Source organism: Fulmarus glacialis, unplaced genomic scaffold, assembly GCF_000690835.1.
Source record: "Fulmarus glacialis isolate BGI_N327 unplaced genomic scaffold, ASM69083v1 scaffold3119, whole genome shotgun sequence".
Classification (NCBI taxonomy): domain Eukaryota; kingdom Metazoa; phylum Chordata; class Aves; order Procellariiformes; family Procellariidae; genus Fulmarus; species Fulmarus glacialis.
The window spans coordinates 18,361-44,423 of NW_009232432.1; the positions used below are offsets into that span (position 1 = coordinate 18,361).

Sequence of the window (26,063 nt, forward strand, 5' to 3'; positions counted from 1 at the left end):
CTATATATTGCCCATGTATATATAGCTGGGGAAGAACAGCTCATTTAGCAGCTTTTGCGATGTCTGCCCCTTTCCAGTTGGAGAGATGAGCCCGTTTCCCCCGTAGCTAGGCAGCACCTCTGTTTTGAGTCAGGATCTGGCAAAAGAACATCTGACCTAGCGGCGACAGACTCGAACAAGGAAAAGGAAGAGAAGACACGAGGGAGTCACGCAGAGCAAGGGAATGGTCAGACAACAGCAATAGATAGAGCTGATAGAGCGTGTCGTGCATTGGAGGTTTTCTGAAAAGTCACAGAGGGGGATTTTCTGCGGAGGGCGTTTCCCTCCCCTGCATTGTCTGTTTTGGCTATAAAAGCCTGTCCTCGGCATCTGGGATTCAAACAACCAAAATGAAGTTGAAAGGAGAGAAGCAGGAGAGCTCTGACTACGATGAAGGTTCAAAGGGGGTAAGTATGCCGGACTCTATACTTCCAACGTGAGCCTCCCGCAGAGATACAGAGCAAGCCATTTGAGATCTGCAGGTACTTGTAGAAGAAGGAGATGACCAAGATCTTTTGGGCTAACGTATCCACAACTGGTCTCGCAGGGAAGAGCAGAGATGTGTATGTTCTTGAACCCAGCTTACGTCTGTCTGCAGCGTAGTGTTGCACTGAATCTCATGATTTTCTTTCTGTCTGCGGCTGACCTACCGTGTAACTCTGTGTGACTTTCCCCTTCTGTGTGCGAGTTTTCTTTCCTACTTCCTAATCAGTTTTAGGCTGCAGATGCTTCTGGATGGGGGCTGCCTTTCAGAGCAGCATTTTTGTGGAATCTTGCACAATGCAATGCTCGTGTATGCCAGAGGTTTTCCTAAAAGTGCTGAATGTGAATAATTAACACCAGTGGCTCTTCTGAGCTCCGGGGATTTGTTTAACGAGAGCAAGGCAGCCTGCTTTTCATCGCCAATGCAAGAATGTCAACAGTCTACTCCTAGAAAACGTAGCTGGAAACCTCAGCTTCCTCCTGATCCTTATTCTGAGATCGACTTGAATTTTGATCTCCTGCAGTGCCTTAAACTCTGCAGATCTCTGGAGGTGAGCTGCTAGAGCTTCTGAGGAATATAAGGAACATAAGGAGTACCAGCAGCTAGTTGGATAAACGCTCAATTAGGGAAATGACAGATCCTTCATGTGGGACCCGAGCTGAGTGTTGGGACACAAATCCTTGCAGACATTAAGGCTAATGATGGTGATAGAAAATTATATGCGTCTGAATGAAAAATTACTTTATTGATGTAGAAGCAATGAGATATATTAATGAGCTATAAAAAAAAAACCCCACCCCAAAAGAGTTCAGTCAACGCAGCAGGGCCAGCCTGAGGACTGAATAGCAACTAAATTGTTGTGAAAAGCGAGTTGCTTGTAACCGAGGACTGTGTACCCACAAACGTGGTTGGTGTTTGATCCTACTCCAGATGGCAATTCCACCCTTCTGCTTAACTGCGAAGTGCCGCTCTTAAAGCCCACGACCAAGCCCTCACTGAGCTACGTGGATAAGGTCTAATTGGCTTTGATGGCAATCGGATTAGATCCATAAACAGCTTGATCCCGAAATGTGGGAGGCAGAACAAGCCAGCATGTGAATGCCGAACAAATGAACAGGAAAGGGATTTTGCCACTTCATGCAAAATCTCTTCTTTCTAAAGCTTTCCTGTGCCACTATCCTGTGTTATTTCACTAACCAATTAGCTGCATACAGCTTTTTTCCCTGCGGGGTGGTATTTTAAGAATGGTAACTTAAAAATTATTCATCATCCAAATGATCCATCAATACCAGGAAAGAGTAGAATGAATTACTGTAATGACTATGTGCAAATCAAGCAGAACAAAATGAGTTATAATGAAAACAACCCATTGCGCTCTCTTTATACAGTAACATGAAGTGAAAAACACAGAAGGCAAGTCTTGGGGTATTTCTTTATTTTTACTGAATGCCATTTATGCCTAAAAGCCAAACCTGCTTCTAAGGTAGTGTTTGTCTGTTTTCTTTCCCCTCTGCAGAAAATGACGCTTCTGCTGGCGCTGGTAGCACTGATATCTGCATTTGGATCTTCTTTCCAGTACGGCTACAATGTGTCTGTGATCAATTCTCCAGCCCCGGTAGGTCGGACTGTGGAGCGGACCACGACCTAGGAGCAGGTTTACACACCGGACAAGGCAGGAGCCTAACGGCAGATTCTGGGTGCTTGTGGGCAGATGCTCGTACTTCTCGGTGCTTGAGTCACCGGGTACCTGGGGAGAAGTGGTTCCCCAGGGAAGGGGGGCTGTTAAGGCGTGTAACACTGCTGTTTGGACTTTGTGCCTAGGAGAGATGGGGCATGAGAAATGCCTTCCCTTCTGGAAACCAGGCAAATCCCATGCGGCAGGATAACTTGTAGTAACAGTTATCTAGCCCAGGCTTTTCCATCCCTCTCTTGTGTTCATTTCCCAACTCAGCCATTCTGTTTTTTATCAAGACATTTGTGTAAAGCTTTATGGCATTTGTTGTTAACTAGCTTTTACAGCATGAAAATTTTACTTACTGTGCTAAACGTGCTCTGTATTTCATTCCAGTACATGCAAGACTTCTACAACCAAACCTACTTCAACAGGAGTGGAGTGCCGATGGACAGTGGTTTCCAGACGCTGCTCTGGTCTCTTACTGTGTCCATGTACCCTCTGGGTGGCTTTTTTGGGTCCCTCATGGTGTGGCCTCTGGTCAACAATTGTGGCCGGTACGTGACAGTGGTGTTTAACATCCTTCACCAACAGTTTGCTGGGTTCAGATAAGACTTGCCTTACCGGTCACTCCAGCTTGCCAAGCCCGCAGCATGACTGTGTCACACGCATCTCGATTGTAAGGCAGATGGGCCCGGGATTAGTTGCTGGACTCAGCAATACGTGTTGTTTCCCACATGTAGAAGAATTTATATGGTTTCAGTACGGTCAAGGCCAGGCTGTATGCTGGGCACCGAGCCAGGTAGAGAGCAACGATGAAAGTCCTGGGCTGGGATCTGAGATCAACCGCAGCTTCTGCTGCTCACGTTTCCTGAGAAACTTCAGTTCTTGAAGCCTTCATTCCTTGCAGGACAAATGGGACAGTCGCCACTTGCTCTTTGATTAGTCTTTGGGTTGATGATTCATTTGAGTTTTGGACAGTATAACACAGAGGGGATCTATCTGCTCTTGGGGCCTTAGAAAAAATAAACTGAACCTGTTTCCTTCTTTATTACTTTGCAGAAAGGGCACTTTGCTGATAAATAACCTCTTCTCCATTGCTGCTGCAATCCTTATGGGAACCTCAGAGGTAGCAAAAACCTTTGAAGTAATCATCCTTTCACGTGTTATCATGGGAATATATGCTGGTAAGTGAGAGGGTGGATGGTAAAGGGCGAGCAATAAATATGTTCTTGGCTATGTAAAGGTTTTTTATTCTCACAACAGATGGTTTCACAGGTAGCATATTTTAGCCACACATCTGCGTAACCTTGCTGTACTTGCTTGAATCACAGTTGTCATCTGCATGTTGCAGAAGTACTAAAGAGCTCTAGTAAACAATGGCAGTGAGACTGGAATTTAAGACGTACAGAGGAGATGTGGGTCTGTAGATGCAGCTATCCTTTGTACTAAGCATCTGCTAGGTATGGGAGCCCCAACAGCCAGGAAACCTGATGATGATAATCTGTTTTCCCAGACATCTTAAAGCAGATAGCCTAGCTTTTTTTTTGCTTTTTTTTTTTTTTTTCTTTTTAACATAATAAGAAACAGAATAATCCCTCTAAGTTAAAGTCATTGGAGACAATGCCAGGTCCAGTAATCCAGTCCTAGAACTGACTGTTCTTCCTGCAGGAGAAAAGAAATGTTAAAAGGGGGAGTGAAGGGCTCAGAGCCACTGGATTTACTGCAAAGATAGTGGGAAGCCAAGGAGAAGGGGGTGTGTAAGTGGCTGTATTAGAGCTGCAGTAATATGGAACAAAGAGAGACCCAGAAGGGCTGGGTACCCATGCAGTACTGTACTGAGTGTGTGCGGAGCCAGGTTGATAAGGGTCCGAACAGCATTTAGGCTCAATTTAGGCTTTGGGTTGGCAGGACTGACATGCTCCATGGTTTATGAGTGAGTTGGGATATCTTGTAAAGATAAAATGAGAAAACAAACTGACAGAGGAAAACTACTTGGTCGGTACCAGTCAGCAATTGCAATCGGTGAGCTAAGGCAGGAAATTTGTCTAGTCCAACGGTTTTGGTTTGGCTTTTGACTCTCCTAAGCCTGGGAGCTGCTCCTAGCATTGGTTCTCTGAATAAATACTAAGGGACCTGTTAAGTGTGATCCCTCCTTCTGGTTATTTATAACTGACAAAAGAATCTGGACTGGCTGTCCTGACTTGCCCTTCACAGCTTGATCTCACTTGAACTGTGGACGTCGTGTCTGGGGAGGGACGCTGGTGCCTGCGCCAGGCTCTGGTGGGATCCTCGCCGAAGGGCAGCTCCGCTGCTGGTCGCACTGTTGACAGCCCTGTGGTATGCCGGGCCCCTCTGACAGGGCTTGATCGGCATAGGTCTGCGCGGTGAGAAAGCCACTGCTACTTGAATGCAGTAGTCCAGGAGTCACTGCTCGTGTGTTTTAATCTGGGCAGTTAAAAGGCTGGTTATAGTGTGAACTTAAAACACTACACCTCATGAGTTTACTTTTATAATGTTTTCTAGTTGCTTTCATACTTGTTTCCGTGCCTTTTGGCTTTCGGATAACAGCTTGATCATCTTTGTAACTCCAAGCTCCTGAAAGGCTAGGAACTTTAGAAATGTAAGATAAGAGTCTCATGTGGTCATTTGACTCCAGGAGTTTGGGTTTTGCATGCCAGGATTTACAGCGTGAGCATGGGAGCTGGCAGCTCTCTGGGTTACACCATGCAGTGTTACTCAAAATAACCTGTGTCCTTAGTGTCCTATTAGAGTAGAAATACCTATTCCAACATGCTACCTGTAAGATCTCAAACCAGCAAAGCTCTCTGCAAAGCGTTACTGAGCAATTAACGGAGTAGTGAATTTTTAAAAGCCAGCAAGAAGTCACATCTTTCCACCCTCACATCAGCTTGTTTGGATACTGATTTCTTTTCTTGATTTAGAGGAAGTAGAAATTCCTCCCTTGCACTTTGAGTTTGTTTCCAAACCTGAAGTAGCACACAATTTTTCTTTGCATGTGTTGTGTTGAAGTACTTGGCAGACCCTGCTGGGAGAAAGCTACTTTTTGGAAGACGAACACTGAGAGCCCCCAAATCATCTGCCACTCTGCAGGCAAGACAGGCTACTGTTAGCCTTCTCGGACTCCTAAAACGCTTTGCTCCTGAGCAGTTAATAAGCTAGACCCGCAAAACACCAGAATGTGGGCAGGTTGCACTCCCAAGGCCCATCGTGCACACGTGGTTGCTTCCCTACTGTATTTAATTGAAATGGGTGAAACGATCCCGGCTCCTTGAATTAACTCCAGCGTGGGAATGCCTCTGCAGCTTAGCCACAGAGATGACTTCTGTCTTTTTAAGATATGTGAGTGTAATATTGACAGCCTTGGCAAAGGGATGGTGTTACTTATAAACAGAGAGATAGTGGGACAAACTTCTTTCTCTAATGGCTCCCAGAAAAGCTAGATTCCTGGGCACCAGATGCAGTGATGGATTTTGTACCTGTCCACCTACTGAGTGAACCAATGCCATGTGTTTTTTGTCCCATGTTCCACTGAAGAGCGAGGAAAACATACACAGCTTATTCACTGGCTAGAAGATGACATTAGCAGAAGGGTTTGAGTGTGAGGTTTCCATATGTCCTGTGGTCCAGCAGGGATCACTTTGGTCTCACATGGGGAAAAAGGCATCTTACTGAAGGTGGTGAGCGTGTTGACATCAGCTGCATGTCTAACATTGTTTTCTTAACTACTAGGTCTGGCCTCCAATGTGGTTCCCATGTTCCTTGGAGAAATGTCCCCCAAAAATCTGAGAGGTGCTATTGGGGTAGTACCCCAGCTCTTTATCACTCTTGGGATCCTTGTAGCTCAGATCCTTGGTCTCAATAGCGTCCTTGGGAATGCCAAAGGTAAAGCTCTGGCTCGGGACTTTTCTGGGGGTTCCATTGGGGAAAAAGTTCTCACAGTTGTCATCTTGCCTCACTTGTTGCAGGCTGGCCTGTGCTGCTGGGGCTCACTGGGATCCCATCACTAATTCAGCTCCTTATATTGCCCTTTTTCCCTGAGAGTCCCAGATATCTGCTGATACAAAAGGGCAATGAAGAGCAAGCACGACAAGGTACAGCATCATCCTTTAATGAAAGGGGAGGTGGAATGGGATAGATCTGACTGTGGGACACGACTGACAGCAACCAACAGTGAAGCAAGCCAGTGTGAAATTCTTCATTGACATGTTGCTGGTGGATGGAATTCCTGCAACGCTGCTCCTTTCTCTGCATATGTGAATCCCTGACTTCCCACCCTGGAAGCATTGCTGCCCGTATTGTTCTGACTTGATTTGAAGCAGGAGAGCTCTCTATAGACCTCTTCTCTGGGGTCCATAACTCACTTTCCTCTCCCAACTAGCTCTGCAGAAGCTGAGAGGCTGTGATGATGTGGATGATGAGGTGGAAGAAATGCGCCAAGAAGACCAGTCAGAAAAGGAAGAAGGACATTTCTCTGTACTCAGCCTGTGCACCTTCAGAGGCTTGCGATGGCAGCTCATCTCTATCGTTGTCATGATGATGGGCCAGCAGCTCTCTGGGGTTAATGCGGTGAGTGGGAAGGCATGTGGGAAAGGCCAGAGGGGTGAGTAATAAAGGGATGGGACTTTAGAGTGGATGATGTGGGGCAGTGCTGACACAGGAGCTAGAACCTAGGACACAGGAGTACCCCTTTGTCAGGGACACTGGTTCTGCGTCCCGTTGTGGTGGGTTGACCATGGCCAGTCCCAAATCCAGTACACACATGTACTAGGTACAGAGTCAAGCTGTCCTGTTAAGGGTAGTTTGGACATTTTTAGAGTGAGGTGCTTGTGCCTGGATCCAAACACCAATGTCTCCAGAAATGAAAGAATTCAGTTCTTGGGCTTCTGTGCACCAGTTCGAGGATGTAAAAGCAGCCAAAATGGGGTTCCTGTGTTCTGCCTTTGGCCACATATAAACTAGCTGTGGTTTTGCTGCAGGTCTTCTACTACGCAGACAGAATCTTCCAGTCGGCAGGTGTGGACAGCAACAATGTTCAATACGTCACTGTGTCGATAGGTGCCATCAACGTCGTCATGACTTTGCTTGCTGTAAGTTTCTATTGGGGCTTTTTGAGTTCTAGCTTGTCCTGTCTCCCTTGTCTGTCAGGGTTTAATTTAGGTTATGTTATTTACACATACTGTGAGCTGCTTTGCACAACAGATGCCCCGCAGTGTCCCTTGGTTGAAGGCAGCTATGTTAAAGTGATTAATCATGCTGATTTCTGACGTGCCTCAGAAGTTTTCAGTCTCTGGTCTCCAGGCTGATATGCCCTCCTCTTGCTGCCCAGTGTTACCGTGCAGGCTTCCACGCAGTTCTCACTGGGACTGGCCTGAAGAATGGCCTGCCTATTGACACATCCAGCTTTTTGCAGTTCCTGGGTGACTTTGTGCCCACAATCCATCAGTAGATAGTGGAAATTTCACTGAATTTCTTAAAAGACCAAGACTACCTTAATAAATTTTTCTGGAATAAGACGTGCTGTTCCCCAGGTGTCTGGTCTCTCACCCTCTTCTGCCTCTTTCAGGTTTTCATTGTGGAATCCCTGGGGAGGAGGATCCTTCTCCTTGCTGGCTTTGGATTGTGCTGTGTCTCCTGTGCAGTGTTAACTTTGGCCCTCAATCTCCAGGTGCGTAGTTGAATGGCTCCGGTGACCCTACCGTGCATTGCTGGACCTCCCAGGGAACAGGCCATCGGTATATTTTGAAGTTGCTTCTACACCCTGGGCGGGAGGGGACTGTATGAAAGGTCTCTGTACTTGTATATCTACCTAAAGTAAGCCCAGGAAAAGTTATGATCCTGCTTGTCTGAATAGTACTTCCAGTATGTCATGTTCATAATACCTGTTACATCTCTTTGTTGGAAGCAAGGATCATACCCAGGCTATGATTTTCATGGCTAAGTATGGACATATCTGGCAATGGAGGGTGACACTGGCTTTAGAGTGCCTTCAAATCTTACTACAAATAGTGCCTTGAATGTGTTGGTGATGTTCAGATAGGAACCACATCTAACCTGCGATAAAATTCTTCACAGGCCACTGTCTCATGGATGTCTTACCTCAGCATAGTGTGTGTCATTGTTTACATCATCGGACATGCTATTGGAGCCAGTAAGTATGCAGAGTTCAGTCCAGTCTCCTCTACAAGCTGGGTAAAGCCAAGTGTTATGCTGAATTTCAAATCAAAAGCTTGGTGGAGCTAATCCAAGGAGATGGAATTTCTTCTGTGTGGCCATGCACCTTGTTGCTTGTCAGCTAGGCTTGTGTTCCAGTGATTTGCTGGCCGTGCCCGTGAGGCAGGGGAGCATCTGGCTTTCAAGAAGGAAATCAAAGGCACGATTGTGCTTATGCCTGAGATTCCCCCAGTAGAACTATGCTGAGATAGTGAGCCCTCCCAACTGGGCAGAGATGTTGCATGCTTGCATCTATAGGCAACAAATCAAATGAGAAGCAACTCAAATTATACGCGTGGCCCTGCACATGGCTTTGCAGAAAGGAGATGTGCAGATAGATGTGGATATTGGAAAGGCTTTGTCCTGACTCAGCTTCTTAGCGTGGTAGAGTTGTCTGTTTAGCTTGGAAAGCGCTGCCAGACCCTTGCTGCCTGCAGCAATGCGGTTTTGGGACTCCTGTAGAGGTTTCACTGGCAGATGGAATTACATACAACCCTTCCTTTTCCATTTATGCCATCAGGCAGATTCAATCGCCGGGGGCAGGGGGGTTGCTGGAGGCAGACCTCCAGGCCAGCGGGACCTGTGGCCTGACCCCGTTAATGAGAACATGCTCCGTTTCTGCTTAACGCTGCCACAGGGCGGCAGTGAGGGCCTGAGGGTTGTTCCATGAGTCATTTTTCCAACACCTGCACGCGTTGGGGTGTTCCTCTCTTTTTCTTTATTTGAGAAGCAATCACTTGCTTAGTTGCTGCTCATAGGGTGTTCTCTGGAGAGACAGTTTGTGTTTATCAACCGTATTTTACAATTTGTGCAGGAGATGGGTTCATGGCTAAGGTGCAGCCATAGGAGAGAAGAGGTTGATTGCTGTGTGTGAGCTTAGGAAAGTCATTTAGTTGCCCTGTTGTTTTTTTTTTTTTTTTAAATTTAATCCCTTATTTGATTTATTGGCCGTTTCTAAACACTAGTAGTTTAGAAACCATTGCCCACCACTGAAATGAACAGTGTAATCTAGGAATTCAGAGTGGGGGAATTGCCTTGGGATTTCCAAATATGCAACTACCTTCCAGGTCCAATTCCCTTTGTGATGATCACCGAGATGTTCCTGCAGTCATCCCGGCCTGCAGCGTTCATGGTGGGTGGGTCTGTGCACTGGCTGTGCAACTTCACCGTGGGGCTTGTGTTCCTCTACATGGAGGTAAGATGCGATCACACGACAGGGCAACACTTCAGCTTAAAATAAGTATCTTCACCCCTGTGTTCTTACAGAGCGCCTTTTTAATCCTGAGAGCCGTAAATGCCCAAGTTGGTTCCCAGTACCTGTACGCAGGATTATATATTAAGGGCAAGAAACTGATGTTAATCAGCACTTTTTTATCACATCTGTCTGTTCCACATGCTTTAAAAGAAAGCAGTTATGTTTCCAGGTGAATGTCTGATCCTGAATTCAGGAGCATGGAAAAGATTGCAAATTCCCCATCTTCCATGTAAGCCAATTTTATCTTTTGGTCTCTAGGTCAGCGGTTCAAACTGATCCCCAGCAGTAGTGACCCATAAATTGCTACAGCTGCTGATTTTAGCCCGTGCAAAAGGGAGCTGATGAGTTTAGTTTGATTTACGTAAAAGACCCTCATCTTCCTTTTCCAGTAAATCCATGGTGGTTTCCAATAAATCCATGGTGGTGGAATGAGAGGACAGAATCTAGAACCACCCCTAACTTGTAGTCGTTCAACTTAAAATACACACATCGCTGTGGCTGCTTGTTTTTATAGCTATTGCAGGGTTCAGCATGTCCAAATCTTGTAATGTACGCAACTGGAGGATTCCTCTGATCCCTGCTCTGTCGTCTTTCGTTGCCCTAGGCTGGACTGGGGCCCTACAGCTTCCTCATCTTCTGTGCCATCTGCCTCGCCACTATAGTTTACATCTTCTTTATTGTTCCTGAGACAAAGAACAAAACCTTCATGGAAATCAACAGGATCATGGCCAAGAGGAACAAGGTGGAGATTCAGGAAGACAAAGAAGAGTTTGAGGATTTCCACGCTGTCCCAGGGTGGCAGGCAGAGAAGAAAGAAATCTCCAGCAGTGAGCTCTGACCCAGCCCAGTGTTAGGCCTGGCCCAGACATTTTTCAGGATCTGTTCAGCGGGAGAACAAATACATGAATTCAGCGTTTGATACTGATCTTCATTCAGACCTCCTGCAAACTTCCCACAGCAGGAGTTTCCAAATAAGCCATTGTGTCTTGAGAGTGTTCTCGTTGTGAGTAATTAGCAGGACCGTTCTGCTTCATGGCATAGCCACTGCCGAGGCAAATAACTCATTCATGTATTTGTCACAGGGAAAGGGCAACATCCTCAGCCAGCTCAGTTCCTGTGATCAAGTAACGTATGTCATAAGGTGATGTATGTCCCTGATGTCCTGACTGACGCGCCTCAGGTGACAGAAGCCAGCACTTGGGCTGGGTTTTGGTCAGTCGTGCGTGAGGAGTGCACTATATTGCTCTGAGGAACTGTCATTCATGTATTTGAGGGGACCAGCATGAGTGATGCCAGGCCTTTGGTGCTCTGGGGTGGAGGGTGTCAGTTGTTCTGAGGTACTTTCTTAGATGGGCTGATAATGGCATTTATCCTGTCAGCTCTTATCCTTAATTTGTGTCCTTCAAAGGACCGCTAAACTGAAAATGCATATCGCCATAATCTTACCTCTATCCTGCTCACACAGCTGTCTTTCAAATCAAACCTTGTCCTCAGTTGTTGCTGATGAGTCCTTCCAAAGCCTTATTCTTGATGTTAGGAGTCATCCCTCTGGCTGATGCTTATACACAGCCAATTTATACCCATTTGTTCCAGTGGCACTCTAGTCTTTTTGAGCTATTTAGCTCATTTCACTCCCTAGTGTTTACACTTCAGTTGCCAAAGAGCAACAGTCCCTCTCTTAATCCTTTAATAACCCCCATATACCCACTCCATACACATGAGCCAGTTGGAGCTCATGCGTCCCCCAGAGATACGAGGTTTTGAACTCGGTGAGATCCTCCCTGCTGCGTTGCAGGAGTCAAATTCAGGTTGATTCCCGTGCAGTGAGCTACAGGTCGGAGCCTGTGTTTGCGAACCTGTCCAAACTTGTCTTTAGCTTCTCACATTGAGTTGCTTAAATTTTGTTTTTGAAATAACTCAGCGCTCAGGTACTTGAAACCACTTGAAAAAGTCTTCAAATGGTTTAGAGCTTGGTCCTTCTGCTGGTTTCTGGTTGTGTCCCCTAAGGGCACAGTTCCACCTGGAGGCTGAATTGGTTTGGAAAAGCTCTGAGTCTGAAGGACTAGTGCTGACTCTCAGAAGAAAGTAAAGTGCACACTGAAAAAATGGAGGATTTCTTGAAGTATTTATTAGTTTAAGGGGTTTGGGGGTTAATTATGGCATAATTTAACATGGGGAAATTCAGTTTAATTAATTGTTATGTGGGGCTGCTGCCCTCTGTTTTGAAAAAAGCAGAATTGTTGAACAGCGTGGCATGGATTTTGTTGTTGCTGGAGATAGTCCTTCACATGATTAACCTTAGAAGATGAATTTTATACCTGTCCTCAAACTTGTGATGTATATACATGTTGAAAAAGAAGTTGTTTCCACGCTCAGTCTCTACATCTGTTTACAGAAAAGAAGACATGCCACTGATCAAAGCACAATGATTATATAGGACCACACTCTGTCCTGCAAGGACTTTATGTACCCTTTCCCATGCCATATGTCTGCAGGGGAAGGGGTGGTGATTTCATGGTGAAAAACGGGAAGGACACGTGCAGGGAAGATGCACGTGAGAAACTGAGACTGCGTGAAGGATGTGAGAGAGATTTCACATGAGAAAGTGGCTCCTTTGACCAAAGACAGCAGCTCTTTGGCATGTGGGAAGGTCTATGTATGGGGACCTAAGTCAAACTCCTGGGAGGGATGTGACAATACAAGGTCTTGGACTGTGCCAAGTTCCGCTCTATTCTTTGCTTCTATCCCACTGATGGAGGCTTTGCTCCCATCTACCTACTTGGAAAAATGACCTGGAGCACTAGCAGGTGTGTAGTGAGCCTATACAAAGCAGAAAGAGCAACAAGCAAATAATTGATAAGTTTTCCTCTGTTTCCCCAGCAAGCAGTTTGGATTCTTCTGCTGCCTTAAAAAAAAAAAAAAAAAAGTTGGGGTCACTGACAGCTGGTGTCAGACTCCAGAACCACCCCCCCCAAGAGCGTCATGGAGGTTTCTCCCCATGCTATGATATCTCCCTTCAGTTGCCCTGGTTTGCACAGCGCAAGTGCCCGAACATCTGCAGGACTGAGAACTTGGCTCCACAGGTTCACATGAGTCATCCACCCTGCAAAACCATTGGAGAATGTCCCCAGAAGAGTGTCTCTATCTTTCCCAAGGACAAGCGTCCCTCCAGCCTGGCTCACGTATCCCTTCTGGATACTCTTTGCTTTACCAGCTGCTCCATTGAACCACAAATTTGCCATTCCAGTCTGGGAGGCCCATGCCATGCAGTAGTGCAGCCAGTCTTGTGCCTTGTGGTACAGGGGGAAGCTGATGAAATGGCCTCCTATCCACAATCCCACATCTGTGCCCACGGTCATCACTAGCTCATTATCCCTCTCCTGTGTGGAGTAGGAAAGAACAGTCTGACTGCCAGCACGCTGGGCTCTTGCCCAGAAACATAAGGTGAAGGCTTGGAGAGACATGTCGTGGAGGGGATGAACATTCACAAAACTCTCAATGTTTTCCACAGGGAAGTAGAAAGCTGGAAAAGTGTTGGATTTAATACCTGAAATAACCAAAAAGCCAGCTGTTACATTTCCTGCTGTGCTTATAGATCACCCCAATTCCTGAAGAATACCCCCATAGGAACTGCCAGGGCTGTGGCAATCTTAGCTGTCTTGAGCCACAGCTACTGGTATGTATCATACCAACAGGGAAGGGACTTGAAATGATGAAAAGCTTAGCTCCTTCACCTAACTGTTTGGGAAAATCACTTTTTTTCCTCTCTTCCTCTTTTCTTATCTTGTGTAAAATAGAGATGATGATTATTTATCCTAGGGGAACTGTGAGCTTAAATCCTTCACCGTAAAAATGTGCTTACATATTGCAGAAGAAAGCTGCAGCTGCTGTGAAAGTAGCTAGATGAGGGCTAGCTTTAATGATGCTGTAGTTGAAGAATTTCCATCAGCAGGCCTAGATATGGGACAAAATTCTACCTGCACGTATCAGTACCAAACCTGTTAATGATTTAGGCCATCAAGGACAGCAGGACATGGGGTCTTCATCCTTGGAAGGTAAGCTGGACTCAAGAATAGATGTGTGTTTCTTACCTATGTGGCTTACTCCATTCAGCAACTCTCTCTTCATGTCTTGGAGCTGCATCTGGATTTGTTCCAGTCTGAGGTTGAATTCTTCTGGATGGCATTGTTCTAGAGCAATCAGACAGCTGAATTTACAGAAGGCCAGGACCTGCATATGGTAGATTTCTGCTTTCTAGTTTGTGGAAGGTTTGGGGAAAACCTTTGTTTTAAAATGCAGTGTCTGGCCTCCATACGGTGCCTGGCTAATCAGCCGCGCCAGAGCTGTTTCTACAATGATTAGTGTACCTCACCCCTACGGATGCAGACACACCTGAACCCGGTATTCCGCATAGCCCCACTTATCTTGGGAGATCCGTGTGACACCGCTGCAGTCAAAACAAGGGGCTGGCACACAACCCACAGCCACCACGGCACCATTAGAACCGAGATGTGTTGGCAGGGGGCAAAGAGGCACGTAGGCCATCTCTACCTGCTGTGCAGGGACACTGCTGCTCCTGGTCATCTCCACCATGCCTAGCTGAAGTGATTTGCAGCTTAACTCCTTCCACACAGGTTTCTTGCCCCTCCTGGGGGAAAGCCCGAGTCCTGCCTGCTGACTCCCTTTACCTTGGATGAGTTTGGCTCTGAAAGAGGACTCCACCACCCGCCCGTTGAGGGGCTGTGCATGCCGGTAGTCATTGCGCAGGGTCTTGTTTTGCCAGTCCAGCAAGGTGTTCTCCAGGAGGCTGATCTGTGAGCAATGCAGGCTTATTACGGAGGGCAATGGGAACAACAGTTTTACCTTGAAGTGTGGTGCAGATCCCGCAGCTCAGGATTAAACCTAGCAATTTGTTATAGAGGAACCCACAGGGTCTCTTGCTGAGTATTAGCAAGGGAAAGAAACAGAACATGAGGGCCTTAATCAGCTAATTCATGATAAAGATATTTTGCCTGAAGGTAGTTTTTAACACCTGCCTGATGGTATGCATGGCTGGAGATTTTGCTGCTATTCTGTGGCGTACTGCTTTCTCACAAGTGCCTACTAGCCTTCCCCTTGCCAAAAAGAGTATTTCTTTTTCAAATGAGAACACACTGTGTAGTCTCCACTAGTGTAGTCTCCACTTTATCTTGTTCTTCTCCTAGAAGAAAATGTTTCTGATGCTTCTTTTTCATTAAAGATGATGAACCATTCTGCAAGACTCAGCAGTAGGCTGATTTTATTTGTGTTCCCTTTTTCCCTGCTAAAGCCTTTGTCCTGACAAGGCAGACAGAGAGAAGAGGAGGAGATCCTGCCATGTGACGGTATTCAACTGCTGGCACAAGTGGGGTCACTGCCCAGGGCCCCTGTGCCCCCCACAAGCTCCTCTGTAATGCCTGTGCTGGAGCCTGGACAAACCCTCTCCTGTCTCGCAGCCGGAACTCGCAGCAGGCCACCCCTGAAATGAGCCAGTCTAGCTGCACAGTGTAAGTGTAGACAAGAAAAAAAACGAAATTCTTTCCTAAAAATGTGCCAATTAGTCTGTAATTATTTTAATGCTATGGCTCTTAGGTTTTTGGGGCGTTTGTTGAACTCTTTTGCAGTAGTTTTTGCCTTGCTGATTCTGACTGGTCTCTTCCTTTTTATAATGCTTCAGTATGGTTAACGGAGCAGAAAGCTTTGTTATCTGGTTATGCTCACCAGACCTCAGGTAAACTGCTCCTATACGAAAACTGACCCTTGCTGTGATGTAGCATCACTGTGCCATTACAGTCACCTGTAATTCCAGTTGCTTAGTCGTCTATCCCAAAAGCCCTATATGAGAAATGCCCGATTAGCTCCTCTGTCGGGCTGTTCCCAAAATCACTGGAGGACAGAAAAGGAAATGTGTGTGGAAAGGTGAAGTAGGGAGGAAAGAGAAGCTGCTCTGTCTGGGAAACAGCTATCGCTTACCTGTGTGTGTGACAGGACAATCGGAGAATGAAAGATGGTCCAGATCACACTCTCGGAGCAAGGTGGGGTTGTTAGTGAGCCCTGGTACCTGTAGAAGTGCGAGAGGTTTTCTGGCAGCATGGCTTGGACATCCAGAGAAAGGAGCTTTGTTGATTGACCTCAAAAGGAAGCAGAGAGGCAATATTAACAATTAATGGGGAACAAAGAGAAAGGTGAGTGGGGGGCTGGCAAATCACTTTGCCCAGAGCACTGGTATTTTAGATCTTTGGCAGAACTGGATGACGGTGAAGGGAAGTAAATGGTCCTTTCGGTGGATCTACGGTTTGTCATTCAGAGATACTTGGGGTCCTGGAGGTGGTGGGCAACTGCACCTCGCTGCTCTGCCGGTAGCTGTTAGTCCCCCCAGGAAGCAGAGAGTATCAGTGCAGCAGAGCACCGGCTATCCGGGCGTACAGACTGCAGGGTCGTCACAGGTTGGTATTTGATGGTGCTGCAGTGTTGCGTAGACCTACCAGGAGTATGTTTATGGCTGCCTTGAGCATCTTCCACACCACCCTGCTATGTGGGCTGCTCTTTGAGACGTGTGGGCAGGGATGGCGTGAAGTTGTGCATGGCTGAGGATGCTTGGCCACGTAATTGCAAGCAATGCAGCAGCAAAACGTCTGTCCCCGGACCCAGTACATACATACAGGCTTTGAGAATATCAAGGATGGAGAAGGGCATTCCCAGGTCTTACCTGCAAACCTGATTTTTGCCAGTTTGGAAATGAATTCACTGTAGTAGGTATTCTCGAAGTGCCCATCCTAAATCCAAGATAGAAACTTGAACAAAAGGTTAGTGACCTGCCTGTCCTTCTATACTACTAATCAGCTTGGGGGACTAATTGATGAATTGGGGGGATAAACAGACAAATACTATTGCAGATCTCTTGCTAGGTCGGACAATCCTAGGCATGATAAGGTACGTACACATAGATCTCAGGTAGAATAGTGAACTGCAAGGATCCTTTTTCACCACTTCTCAATCCACACAAAATCGAGTATTCCCATTTGCAAATCAGAGCAAGGCCTTGAGCTACAGCAGGGAAAAGCCAGCTGCCACACCTGATAATCCATCCGTACTTCTTATGGGGCAAATTTTTCTGGGGCTCCCAAGTTGCTACGGCACAGCTGCCTCAAACTGGCGGCAGACACCATCTCTTAGGATAGATGTGCAAACCTAGTACAGGCTGCTCGTGTCTGGACCTGCTCAGACTGCGATTATAGTCTAAACAGTAATCACAGACTGGCCTTGCTCAGCAGCCTGGGCCTCAAACCTACCGCATACAGGAAGGCAAGCACAGCCAATCCATGTGGTTTGTCTTTGGCTTCTTCAAAGCTTGAGTAGTCAGCTGAGTTGTAATGGACAATGTGCAGCTGTCAGAAGAGAGACAGGGTCATTTAGCAAAAAGTGATAAATGGCTTCCTCAGTGCTTTAAAGGACCCAATACAGACTGAAGGGAGAGTCACCATCCCAATTCCCGCTGCTTGTGCCTCACAGCACAGCCAAATACACCTTTAGTTTAACAGGTTTGTGACAAACAGCTCCATCTTTGAAGGATATTAGTGCTATTGCAACGGCTTTTCTTAGAGTCTTCTGTGCCAGCACCATCAGGCTCAGCCCTCCTATTGCACCAACCACCTGCACTTACGGGAGCCCCTCTTCTCCCACTTGCCTCCGCATTGCTTCCCACAGGCTTTGTGGGCTGCAGCTTCTAACTTCCCAACTGCCAGACTTGCAACGCACCCTCCCTCCAGCTCCCTTCACAAGTACCTCTGCGAAGTATCTCATCCCGTCTATGGTGTGTTCAGAGCCGCTGGTCTCCAGGTCCAGGCCACCCCAGTGCAGATGCATCTGTACAGCTGTGTAGAGGCCTGGGAGCCCTCTGGAGATGTGCATGGTGGGTGGCAAATCAATCTGAACTGAAAAACAGGATTGGAGACAGCCCTGGGTGCAGCCATGCCCATTCTCGTACCTGCGCTTGCACTGCCTATGCTTTCTGCCAAGAACACCCTCTCTGAAATAAGCTGGCACAGGGAACTAACTCAGTATGCAAGGAAAACCACTGAAGCTTAAAGCTAGATGTGCTTAAAATCTTTCCTGACTTCAGGCTTGTGCATCACAGACCACACCAGGCACAAAGATGACTGGGCACTGGCTGTGCCTGCAGACTTTTTTTCCATCTGAGCAGCTCTGGGTTTTTCCTTAGGCACTAATAAAAGTGCTTTAATGCTTATCTCGCGCACAGTACATCACATCTTGCAGGGCTCTGCACAGATTTGTTAACTACTTTATTTCCAAGGAAGAAAAGGGGGATAGAAATTACCGAAGTGACTGAGTGCAACTGCGCCTTTCTCTGGCATTTCTGCTCTGCAATTTGGACTCTTGTCCATTACTGCCTTACAGATTACAGCACAGGCAGCCAGCCTATTTTCCCATTTCTGGCCCCTGAGGCGGTTGAGTTAATGAGTTAATGAAGGCCACACTTGAGGTCCCAGCCCTAAGAAAAATCTGCTACTGGAGGAAGTTGTACACACCCTGCATGGATTTTAATCTGGACATTTTAATCTTCCAGAGCTGTGCGTGTCCTCGCTACCTACTAGAGGACCAATCCTGTTTAAAAATTAAAGTCTAAATGCCAAATACAAAAGGTTTCATTAACCTGAGGTTATCTGTGTGAGTGTGTCTGCACAGATGTGGTAGATAGGTGCAAATTCCTTGTGCAGACACACTGCACTACTGCAAATGGGCTTTATCAGGTGGGATTTAGCCTTGTAATTATACAACTAGAGAGAAAGCATAGTTTCTTAGGTGAGACACTTGGGTCTTCAGTTCCTGAGACCCTGTAAGGAGAGTCCTGCTGGTAAATCCATCTCCTGTCCCTTTTAGATCTGCTGAATGTTTTCTGATGTGGCCCAGTGGAATATTTTCCTTGAGAGATATTGCTGCCCTGTCCCATCTCACTGAAGCCAGTAGGAAAACCTAGCCTGACTTCACAGGAGCTGTGGAGAAGGACAGTCATTTTCTAAAATGCCCAGTATCAGAAAATCATTGTTTTGATGTTAACAAAAGAATAGGGAAATACACATGTGCAGTTAGAGATCTGAAAGCTAAATCTGCAGGAATTAATTTGTAGGCAGTCAGGGCAGCAATGCTGACATGAGAGCTTCTAACTGAAAGTTGAGCTTATGTGTGAGCTTATGGGTGACAAACAGGAGTACTTATTCATTATGGTTTTTAGAAATACAATCACAACAGTCTTTCTTTGAAGGCAGTATGTCTCTCATCACTTCATTTCCTTGTTCTCACTCCATACTGCTCTCTCTCTGTTACAGAGAGGAAGAAAGGACTGTTGTGCGGGATTACAGAGCTACCAGCTTTATGTTCCACACACCTTCCCCAAACCACTCATTCCCACCCCACTGCAGCTATTAGAAAATTCTCTCATTGCTCATCTGTAGTCCAAAAGCATTTTCCCAACAGTACCAGCTGATGAATTATTTAGACAATGAATTACAGACTGCAGCAGGGGAATCCAGGACCTCCTAAATTATAAGCCTTGCCCTGACACTGTGTGGCCAAAGGCAAGGCTTTTAACCCATGCTGTGCTTCAGCTTCCCTTCCTGAGACCTGAAATACCAATCCTCTGACTATAAGGGAGGGATTCTCCTCTGTGTTGTGTGACCTACATCTAACCGAACTTCAGATGCAAACTTGCTACTGAACTACGGTTCTCTATTCCTATCACTTCTAGTTCTTATTATTGCACAGGGGCAAAAGATGCATTTTCAGAAGGCAGAGAGGAGTCAGTATGCACCAAATACCATTCACTACTATAGTCCTGCAGTATTCTAGTACACTGAAAGAAAAGGTCAATCTATAATGCTCTAGCTGCCTTTTATCCCTTTTTAATGTCTAACAGAAAATATCTTGCAGAACCATAACTGCCTTTTATTTCTCTGGTTTATATATGTGTTTCTAGAGAGCTTTCCTGTTTGGTTGGGGAAAATGGCAAAAGTGGGAGAGTGGAATGAAGTGAGATGGCAAAGCAAAGTAAGGTGAGTTAAAAAAAAAAAAAGGGGGCATTGTCTGTGAATAGCATTTCAATCAGCTAAACCGAATAATCTGTTCCTGCACTGTCATGAGCTTGACATTCTCCCAGGACATCTGCTCAGCCAGGGAAGAAAAAGCTTCCCACCCCTACAGCAAAGCTGGCTCATTCCACCGCATTTCAACCTAGTGTCACTTGCTGGCCACAAAAGGTTTGTGATAATGCTCTAGCTATGGCAGAGTCCTGAGCTGAACACACAGGAGCTGTTCCTGTATCCTCCGTGTGCTGGGAAAATATATACCTGCACTCATAAAGTCTGCTTTATACCCCAAACACTATGTAATAAGTGCACGCTATACTGCCCAGGTGAAACCTCCAGAGGATACACCACAGCCTACTTTATAGCTCAAAAGCAGAAAGCTGTCAGGTTCAGGTATTTCTTCCACCAGCTGTCCCAGCAGGAAGGTATGTTCTTTCTCCCATTGAATGCAGTGCGGGATTGCACAGAACGATGCACAGAAACCTGAACTCATCAGTGCAGGATGCTAACAAAGAGGTGCGGATAAAAGGGTTGGGTTTTCAGGACAGACCTACCGTTAAAGACATTTGCATTTCAAAAACGTAAGGCCTTTGCTTTGCTGCTGCTGGCCTGTTCCCTGCGCTGTTGGCTGCCAGCATCACCCGCTGTCATGGAAACAGCGCACGGGAGGCCCCTGGATGCTGCATGTGCAGTGATCCATGCGTGTACCAAACCGTGGCTCGGGGGGCAAAATGGGGCTGAAGGGGACAGGCAGCACTTGCTTCCTTGTGCCTTAGAGCTGCTCCTTCTGCCAGAGAGCTGTGGCAGGACCGCATAAACTCCTTGAGCTGTATGCCCTGATTTCTGTTTCAGGCTGCTCCTTTGTCAGCAATGACTTCTCGACCCGCTCCTCTTTTTAGGTAGGTAAGGAGAAGGATCTCCGAAGTCTTACCAGAGTGACCGTTGTTGGTCATTGTGAAATCCCCTTGCAAAGGCCCATCGTAACCACTCAGCTCCAGCTGCAGCAACTGGGGGTTGTACCTCACTTTTTTCCTCTGGATGTCAATTGGAGATTGGTGCTTGCCAGCACAGCCTGCAAAGTGCTTTCCCCAGTGCTCTTCATCCAGCTCTCCTTCTGTGCGGAGGAGAAGCAAACCAGGTTATTAGGACAGGGTGAGAACTGCTGTTAGCTCAGGAGTCAGAAAACTCTCCTCATTTGCCAGCAGAGCATGTCAATCTAGTTGTTATAACACCAGGAGCTACAGCAATAAAAGGTTGCTCTGCTTTCCCTAGAGTGAAAATATACATTATTCTGTCTGCAGGACAACTGTGCTGCAAAATAAGAAACCTGCATTGCAGTAATAGCTTACTGATCGCTGGAGACTGAACCTCCACTGTAAGAGAAGCAGTGTTTATATAGAAATGGGGATTTCTCAACTGCCAAAGGTGTGGAATCAGGTTCTCAATCAATGTGAGAGCGGACAGGACCAGGGCAATAGGTGGGAAGTCTCCACTTAGGATTGGGAACTGGCAGCAAATTTGCTATTTTTAACTAGGGAGAGCACTAACAAAAGAAGAATAGGAGTGAAATGGTTTAAATAAATGGAACCTTTTGAATGTTTTCTGGGATAGCAGTGGTCTGGGGTGGCTTTGATGTCCTGGGTGTGTTCTTATTAACAAAGCCCACCCCTTCTCCCGAGCGCAGTGCTATGCCTCTTCCTGGTACCCCCTTTTTACACACCACAAATAATTACACAGTGATTTATTGCTTTTGTGAGACAGATCCTGGTGTGGAATAGGACCTGGGCATCCTGATTTCGGGATTCAGTTGATTGCTCTGAGCTCCTGATGCCACTTCAACCCCCAGGCCTAATAGCCCCTAAAGGTCACGCTAAGTGTTAATACCAGCTCCTTTTCCTGCTCAGTGTCACTAGACACCAACCTTTGACATGGGACTAAGAACTAAAGGCCTGAGCTTCACCTGCACGTGCTTATCATCTCTGCAAGTATTTAATACTAAAAACCTCCTGTGGTCACCTATGGGAGAAGCAAATGTGTAAGAGAGCTGGCATGCTGGATGCTATCCCTTTTCCAATGGCTCTAAGCCTCTTAACCCTAATTTGAATCTTTTCTGCAGAGGTCTGGGTGCTGCTGAAACTGTTAACAAATGCTTGAACCCTTCAAGGCTATTTGCCCTCTCCATAGTGCTATATTTAGGACTTTAAGCATAAGTAGAAATTTTAATACCATCTCTGTCATGGCTGTGTCTGACAATCAGTATGGAAACCTTTTCTTCTTCACCCCAGAACTGCAATATATTGATCAATGTCAGTCATGCCTGTCTGAGAGAAACGGAGCTAGAGCTAAGGAATAATCATCATATGATTGTTGAACTCACTGCCTTCAAATCCTGCAGAGATGGTTTGGAAAGAGAGGTGATTGTTTTAAAAAGAAAATAGTTCAAAGCTACTTCATCATCTTCCTAATTTTCAAATTATTTTAATTATGGCCACACTTGGGGATTTCTTACTATTTGCCAATTCTTTTCTTTTTATTTCATTTAAGCACTGTCAGTTTGCAGGCATTTGTTTCCTGACATTGATTAAATATGGGGGCTTAGGAGATGCAGACAGCCTGGCCTAAAGAAAATCCAGAGAGAGCTTCTGCAAACAGCTTAGTGTCCTAATTGCAATATTGTATCTATTCAACAATATCCTTTGTTTTAGCTTGATTCCCAGCCCAGTGAAGATCATAAAAAGACTACCATTTACTTCAATGACCTCTGCAAACAACCCCCTGAAACAAATGAAAATCAGATAAAATTTCACAAAATACATAAATACATAAATAAGCACTTCTTAGTGATCTGTACCGCATGGGATATCACAATAAAATAATGAGCAGGCAGTATTTAGAGCCTTTCCTTCCAGGATCATCCAAAGGGCAGCTTTTATTCTAACACATTGTAAAGATTTTCCCCATTGTTTGAACATCATTGGTCTGCCAACTCTGACAATGTGTCCTAACCACACAAAGGAGTAAAAAGGGGTGACATTGAAGAGAATCGCTTTCAAGACACACAGGCATCAATAAAGAGGAATAAATTAGCTGCTCCGTGGAGATCTTTCACTAATCGAAAGAGAGTCAAGCTGAGTGTTGCTTCTGCAGTACAAAAAGGATGGGAGCGTCTTTAGCAAGCTGGCAGTCAGGAGCAACCCCAAAACAGCCTCATTTTCCATTACCTTTGTATGTCCAGTGCAGTAGGTGAGAGCAGCTCAGGTGCACCAGGAGCACATGGAACCAGACAGCTGTGATCCACATGTCTCTCGCTGTATCTGCAGTAGGAAGCAAGGTGGGGAGTGCATTTCTTTAAAAATCCTCAGGAAACATAAATTCCAATTTATTCCAGGTCTGGCCTTTCCAGCACCCGTCCCACCCTTCTCCTTATCCATCCAAAACAATAACAGCAAACAATGCCACAGAGATATTTTATTTGGACAGTCAGCTTTAAACACTAGAGGCACTTTATTGATCCTCTGAACCAAGCTGCCTGTACAAACGGAGCAGGTTTGCCCCTGATGGCCAAAGCTGATGGTCTCGGAGTCACGGTCTGACCCCGGCTGCTACACGCTCTCTGCCCCTTTTCCTGTCCATTCATTCCCAATGAGCAGGTAGAAAAGCTTCATTGCAAGTACCTGTAAAACAGTGCTTTGTAAGCAAAGATACCTAACACAGATCTCAAAACACTGTCCCGAGGTGGCCAACTATCCCCTTGTTACACAGAGGAAGGAGCCAAGGCAAAAGGCATTTAAGGGATGGGTTTTCAAAAGCGCTGAGCATTCACAATCTTATTAGAAGTCAAAATTGTTGACACGAAGCTCTTCCAAAAATCTGACTTCTGAGGCCAGATTTAAAGGCGCTCCACACCCACAAGCCTAGTATTTTAAAGCGTTTGGCTTTCAACACCTTCCCTAGTCACTGAAAATCCAGTTTTGAATGTGAGAGATTTGCAACTGTTGGAAAATTCAGAGCTTTGAAAAAGTTAAGACTGTTGAAAGATACAGGCACGATACAAGATACTGAAACCCTGAAGGCTTTTTAAAACACATATGGGAATTCAAATAAAAACTAGCAGGTGTCAGATGTCTAAATGCTCTTGTGGACTTCAGTAGCTGCTCTGTACATCTTCAGACACTTGATTTCCTTAAAAATATGTCCCAAGCAAATAATTGCCCAAGGTCCAGTAAAAAAGTCAGGCAGACCAGGGAACAGACCATGGATCTTCTGCCTGCCTTTTTGTATCCCGTTACTAGGCAAATGTCATTCCCTTCGAAAAGCCTTCTCCTCCCTCCAAGAATGACACACTACCGACAGCCCTTTCTGCCCAGCAATGCCTCCCAACCCATAAACCCATGGTTTAATAACAAAAGGGGAGAAGAAATCTCCCCAAGAATGGAATTTTCACCTGATACTGAGAAGAGCTACAGCTTCCACCAAAGGCAGTACAACTTTGTCGTTGATTTTAGGTGACAGGCAGCAATATTAAACATTTGGCAAGAAAGCTCACATCAGTGAAATCTCAGCACTTCTGTTTGCAACGTCACTTGCAATAGTGTTTGCAATTATTATTTTCAGCAATAAGGTACATAATAACAGCAATTCAACAATAAGAGCCATAGGTGAGTTACAGATTTCATGTGAACTCAGGTTTCTAGGATTAGACTGTGCTGAAGAACAGAAGCAGGTTTTTTATTCAAAATCTTATTCTTTGCAAGTGAATTGTTAACATTAAAAGGCCTTTTCTGGTTTGCTGTTTTGTGCAGTGCACCTTTAATCTTTGGGAACTGCTGTAATATCGAAGTGATTAACCAAATGTGTATTTTTCCTTCTCTCCCCTAAAGAAGTAATTTATTCTGACAGTTGCACTGAACTGTGTAAGGACTAAACTAATCAAACACGCCCTGCAATGCACTTCCTAATCCTTGTGTATCCAGTTAGGTAAATAGGCTTTGAAATTAGCTGAGGGAGAAATTTTGGGGGTTTATACCTGTCTACACTCCAGGATTCCACACAAGCAGCACATGAAGATGTGAACAAGAGTCAAGAAGAGGAGGCCACCCCTGCACCGAGGCATCCCTCCTGTCGCCCTGCCCGTGCGCGCACGCCACGAGTGTTTAAATGGAGTCGTTTAGGGACAAGCTGTTTCTCTTGCCTGTGCTTTATCGATCAGCTAGCCCAGTCTGCAGAAAGGATTTGAAATAAAGTCCATTTGGGAAGGTACTGGTGCCAGGAAACTGGAGATGACAGTGAATTAATTTTTAATGGAGCTTTTGCAACATGCTAAAATTGTGACATTTCACTTGACATCAGCAGGAGCTGTGGGTGCTCAGCACATCCAAAAACCACATTTCTGTTAGCTCAAGTCCCAAATTAGTGCCCACTCTGGAAGACACAGCAATCTGGGGAGAGGATTTACTAAGGGCACTAAGTAGGAATTTGTTCTGGAGTTATGACAGAACAAAAATGTTAATTGAACTCTTTAAATGTATTTGAATATTAAGCTTCTAACTACAAGCTGAATAATATGGAAGGAGTCCTTCTCCTGTATAAAGTATTGCACATGTCAACAGTTGCTTATTGGCTCTTGGAGCTATAGCGTTTTTTAGTATATATGGTATTAAACCTGTCTGGCTTGAGGCTTGTCTTTATTAGTCATCAGTTTTGCTACCTCGATATAATTGCTAGAGAAGAGTATGGACGTAGTGCCTAGGAACTCCAGATATCACAGCAGGACTGTGCTTGAAGTAAACTGATGTTTTACAGGTGAAGAAGATCGTAGGTCTAACAGGAATCATCTGTGCACCCAAATTTAGCCAGTGGGAAAATCTAATGTCTCAGCCATGAATAGTCTTGGCATGATTTCTGCACAAAGGCAGGCTACTTTCACACAGACGCAGTTATACAGACCTCAGCCTCCCCCCTCCCGCCCCGACTACAGTAGGAAATAAGCCTTTAATCCCACATCATTGGCTTCCATGCACTTCACTTTTATCTCCACAGTTTTCCCTGACTCTTTGCCATCTTTTAAATCCTGCTTCTCCCAGGCTATTCCCTCTGTCCTCCCTGGCCTAAAGCTCAGCTCAAGTCTGGCTTTCAGATCCATTCTGAGTATTGGTAGCCACGTTAAAACCTTGACCTTGCATTGAAGTAGCTGGCTCAATACCTCAGCGCTCCTTTGACCCAGAACATGAAAGGGTTAACTCCTTCCCCTCTGAATCA

At 45.7% G+C, this 26,063-nt stretch overlaps 2 protein-coding genes across 2 annotated transcripts; one reads left to right on the forward strand and one right to left on the reverse strand.

The window, feature by feature from the left end:
• The first annotated feature begins 389 nt into the window (after positions 1-389).
• LOC104081947 (solute carrier family 2, facilitated glucose transporter member 5-like) lies at positions 390-10,522 on the forward strand. Its single transcript, XM_009584880.1, has 12 exons — positions 390-446; positions 2,040-2,138; positions 2,592-2,752; positions 3,258-3,382; positions 5,949-6,101; positions 6,185-6,310; positions 6,598-6,785; positions 7,196-7,306; positions 7,783-7,884; positions 8,292-8,367; positions 9,497-9,624; positions 10,289-10,522. The coding sequence occupies exons 1-12, from the start codon at positions 390-392 to the stop codon at positions 10,520-10,522; spliced, it is 1,560 nt and encodes a 519-aa protein (XP_009583175.1).
• A 2,095-nt stretch (positions 10,523-12,617) lies between these two features.
• Positions 12,618-23,060, reverse strand: CA6 (carbonic anhydrase VI). Its single transcript, XM_009584882.1, has 9 exons — positions 23,027-23,060; positions 20,737-20,919; positions 17,488-17,636; positions 16,995-17,090; positions 16,412-16,478; positions 15,676-15,833; positions 14,373-14,496; positions 13,776-13,874; positions 12,618-13,252 (listed from the first exon to the last, which is right to left on the reverse strand). Exons 2-9 carry the CDS (start codon positions 20,756-20,758, stop codon positions 12,618-12,620), a joined length of 1,350 nt encoding a protein of 449 aa, XP_009583177.1. The 5' UTR covers positions 20,759-20,919; positions 23,027-23,060.
• Between the last annotated feature and the right edge of the window lie 3,003 nt (positions 23,061-26,063).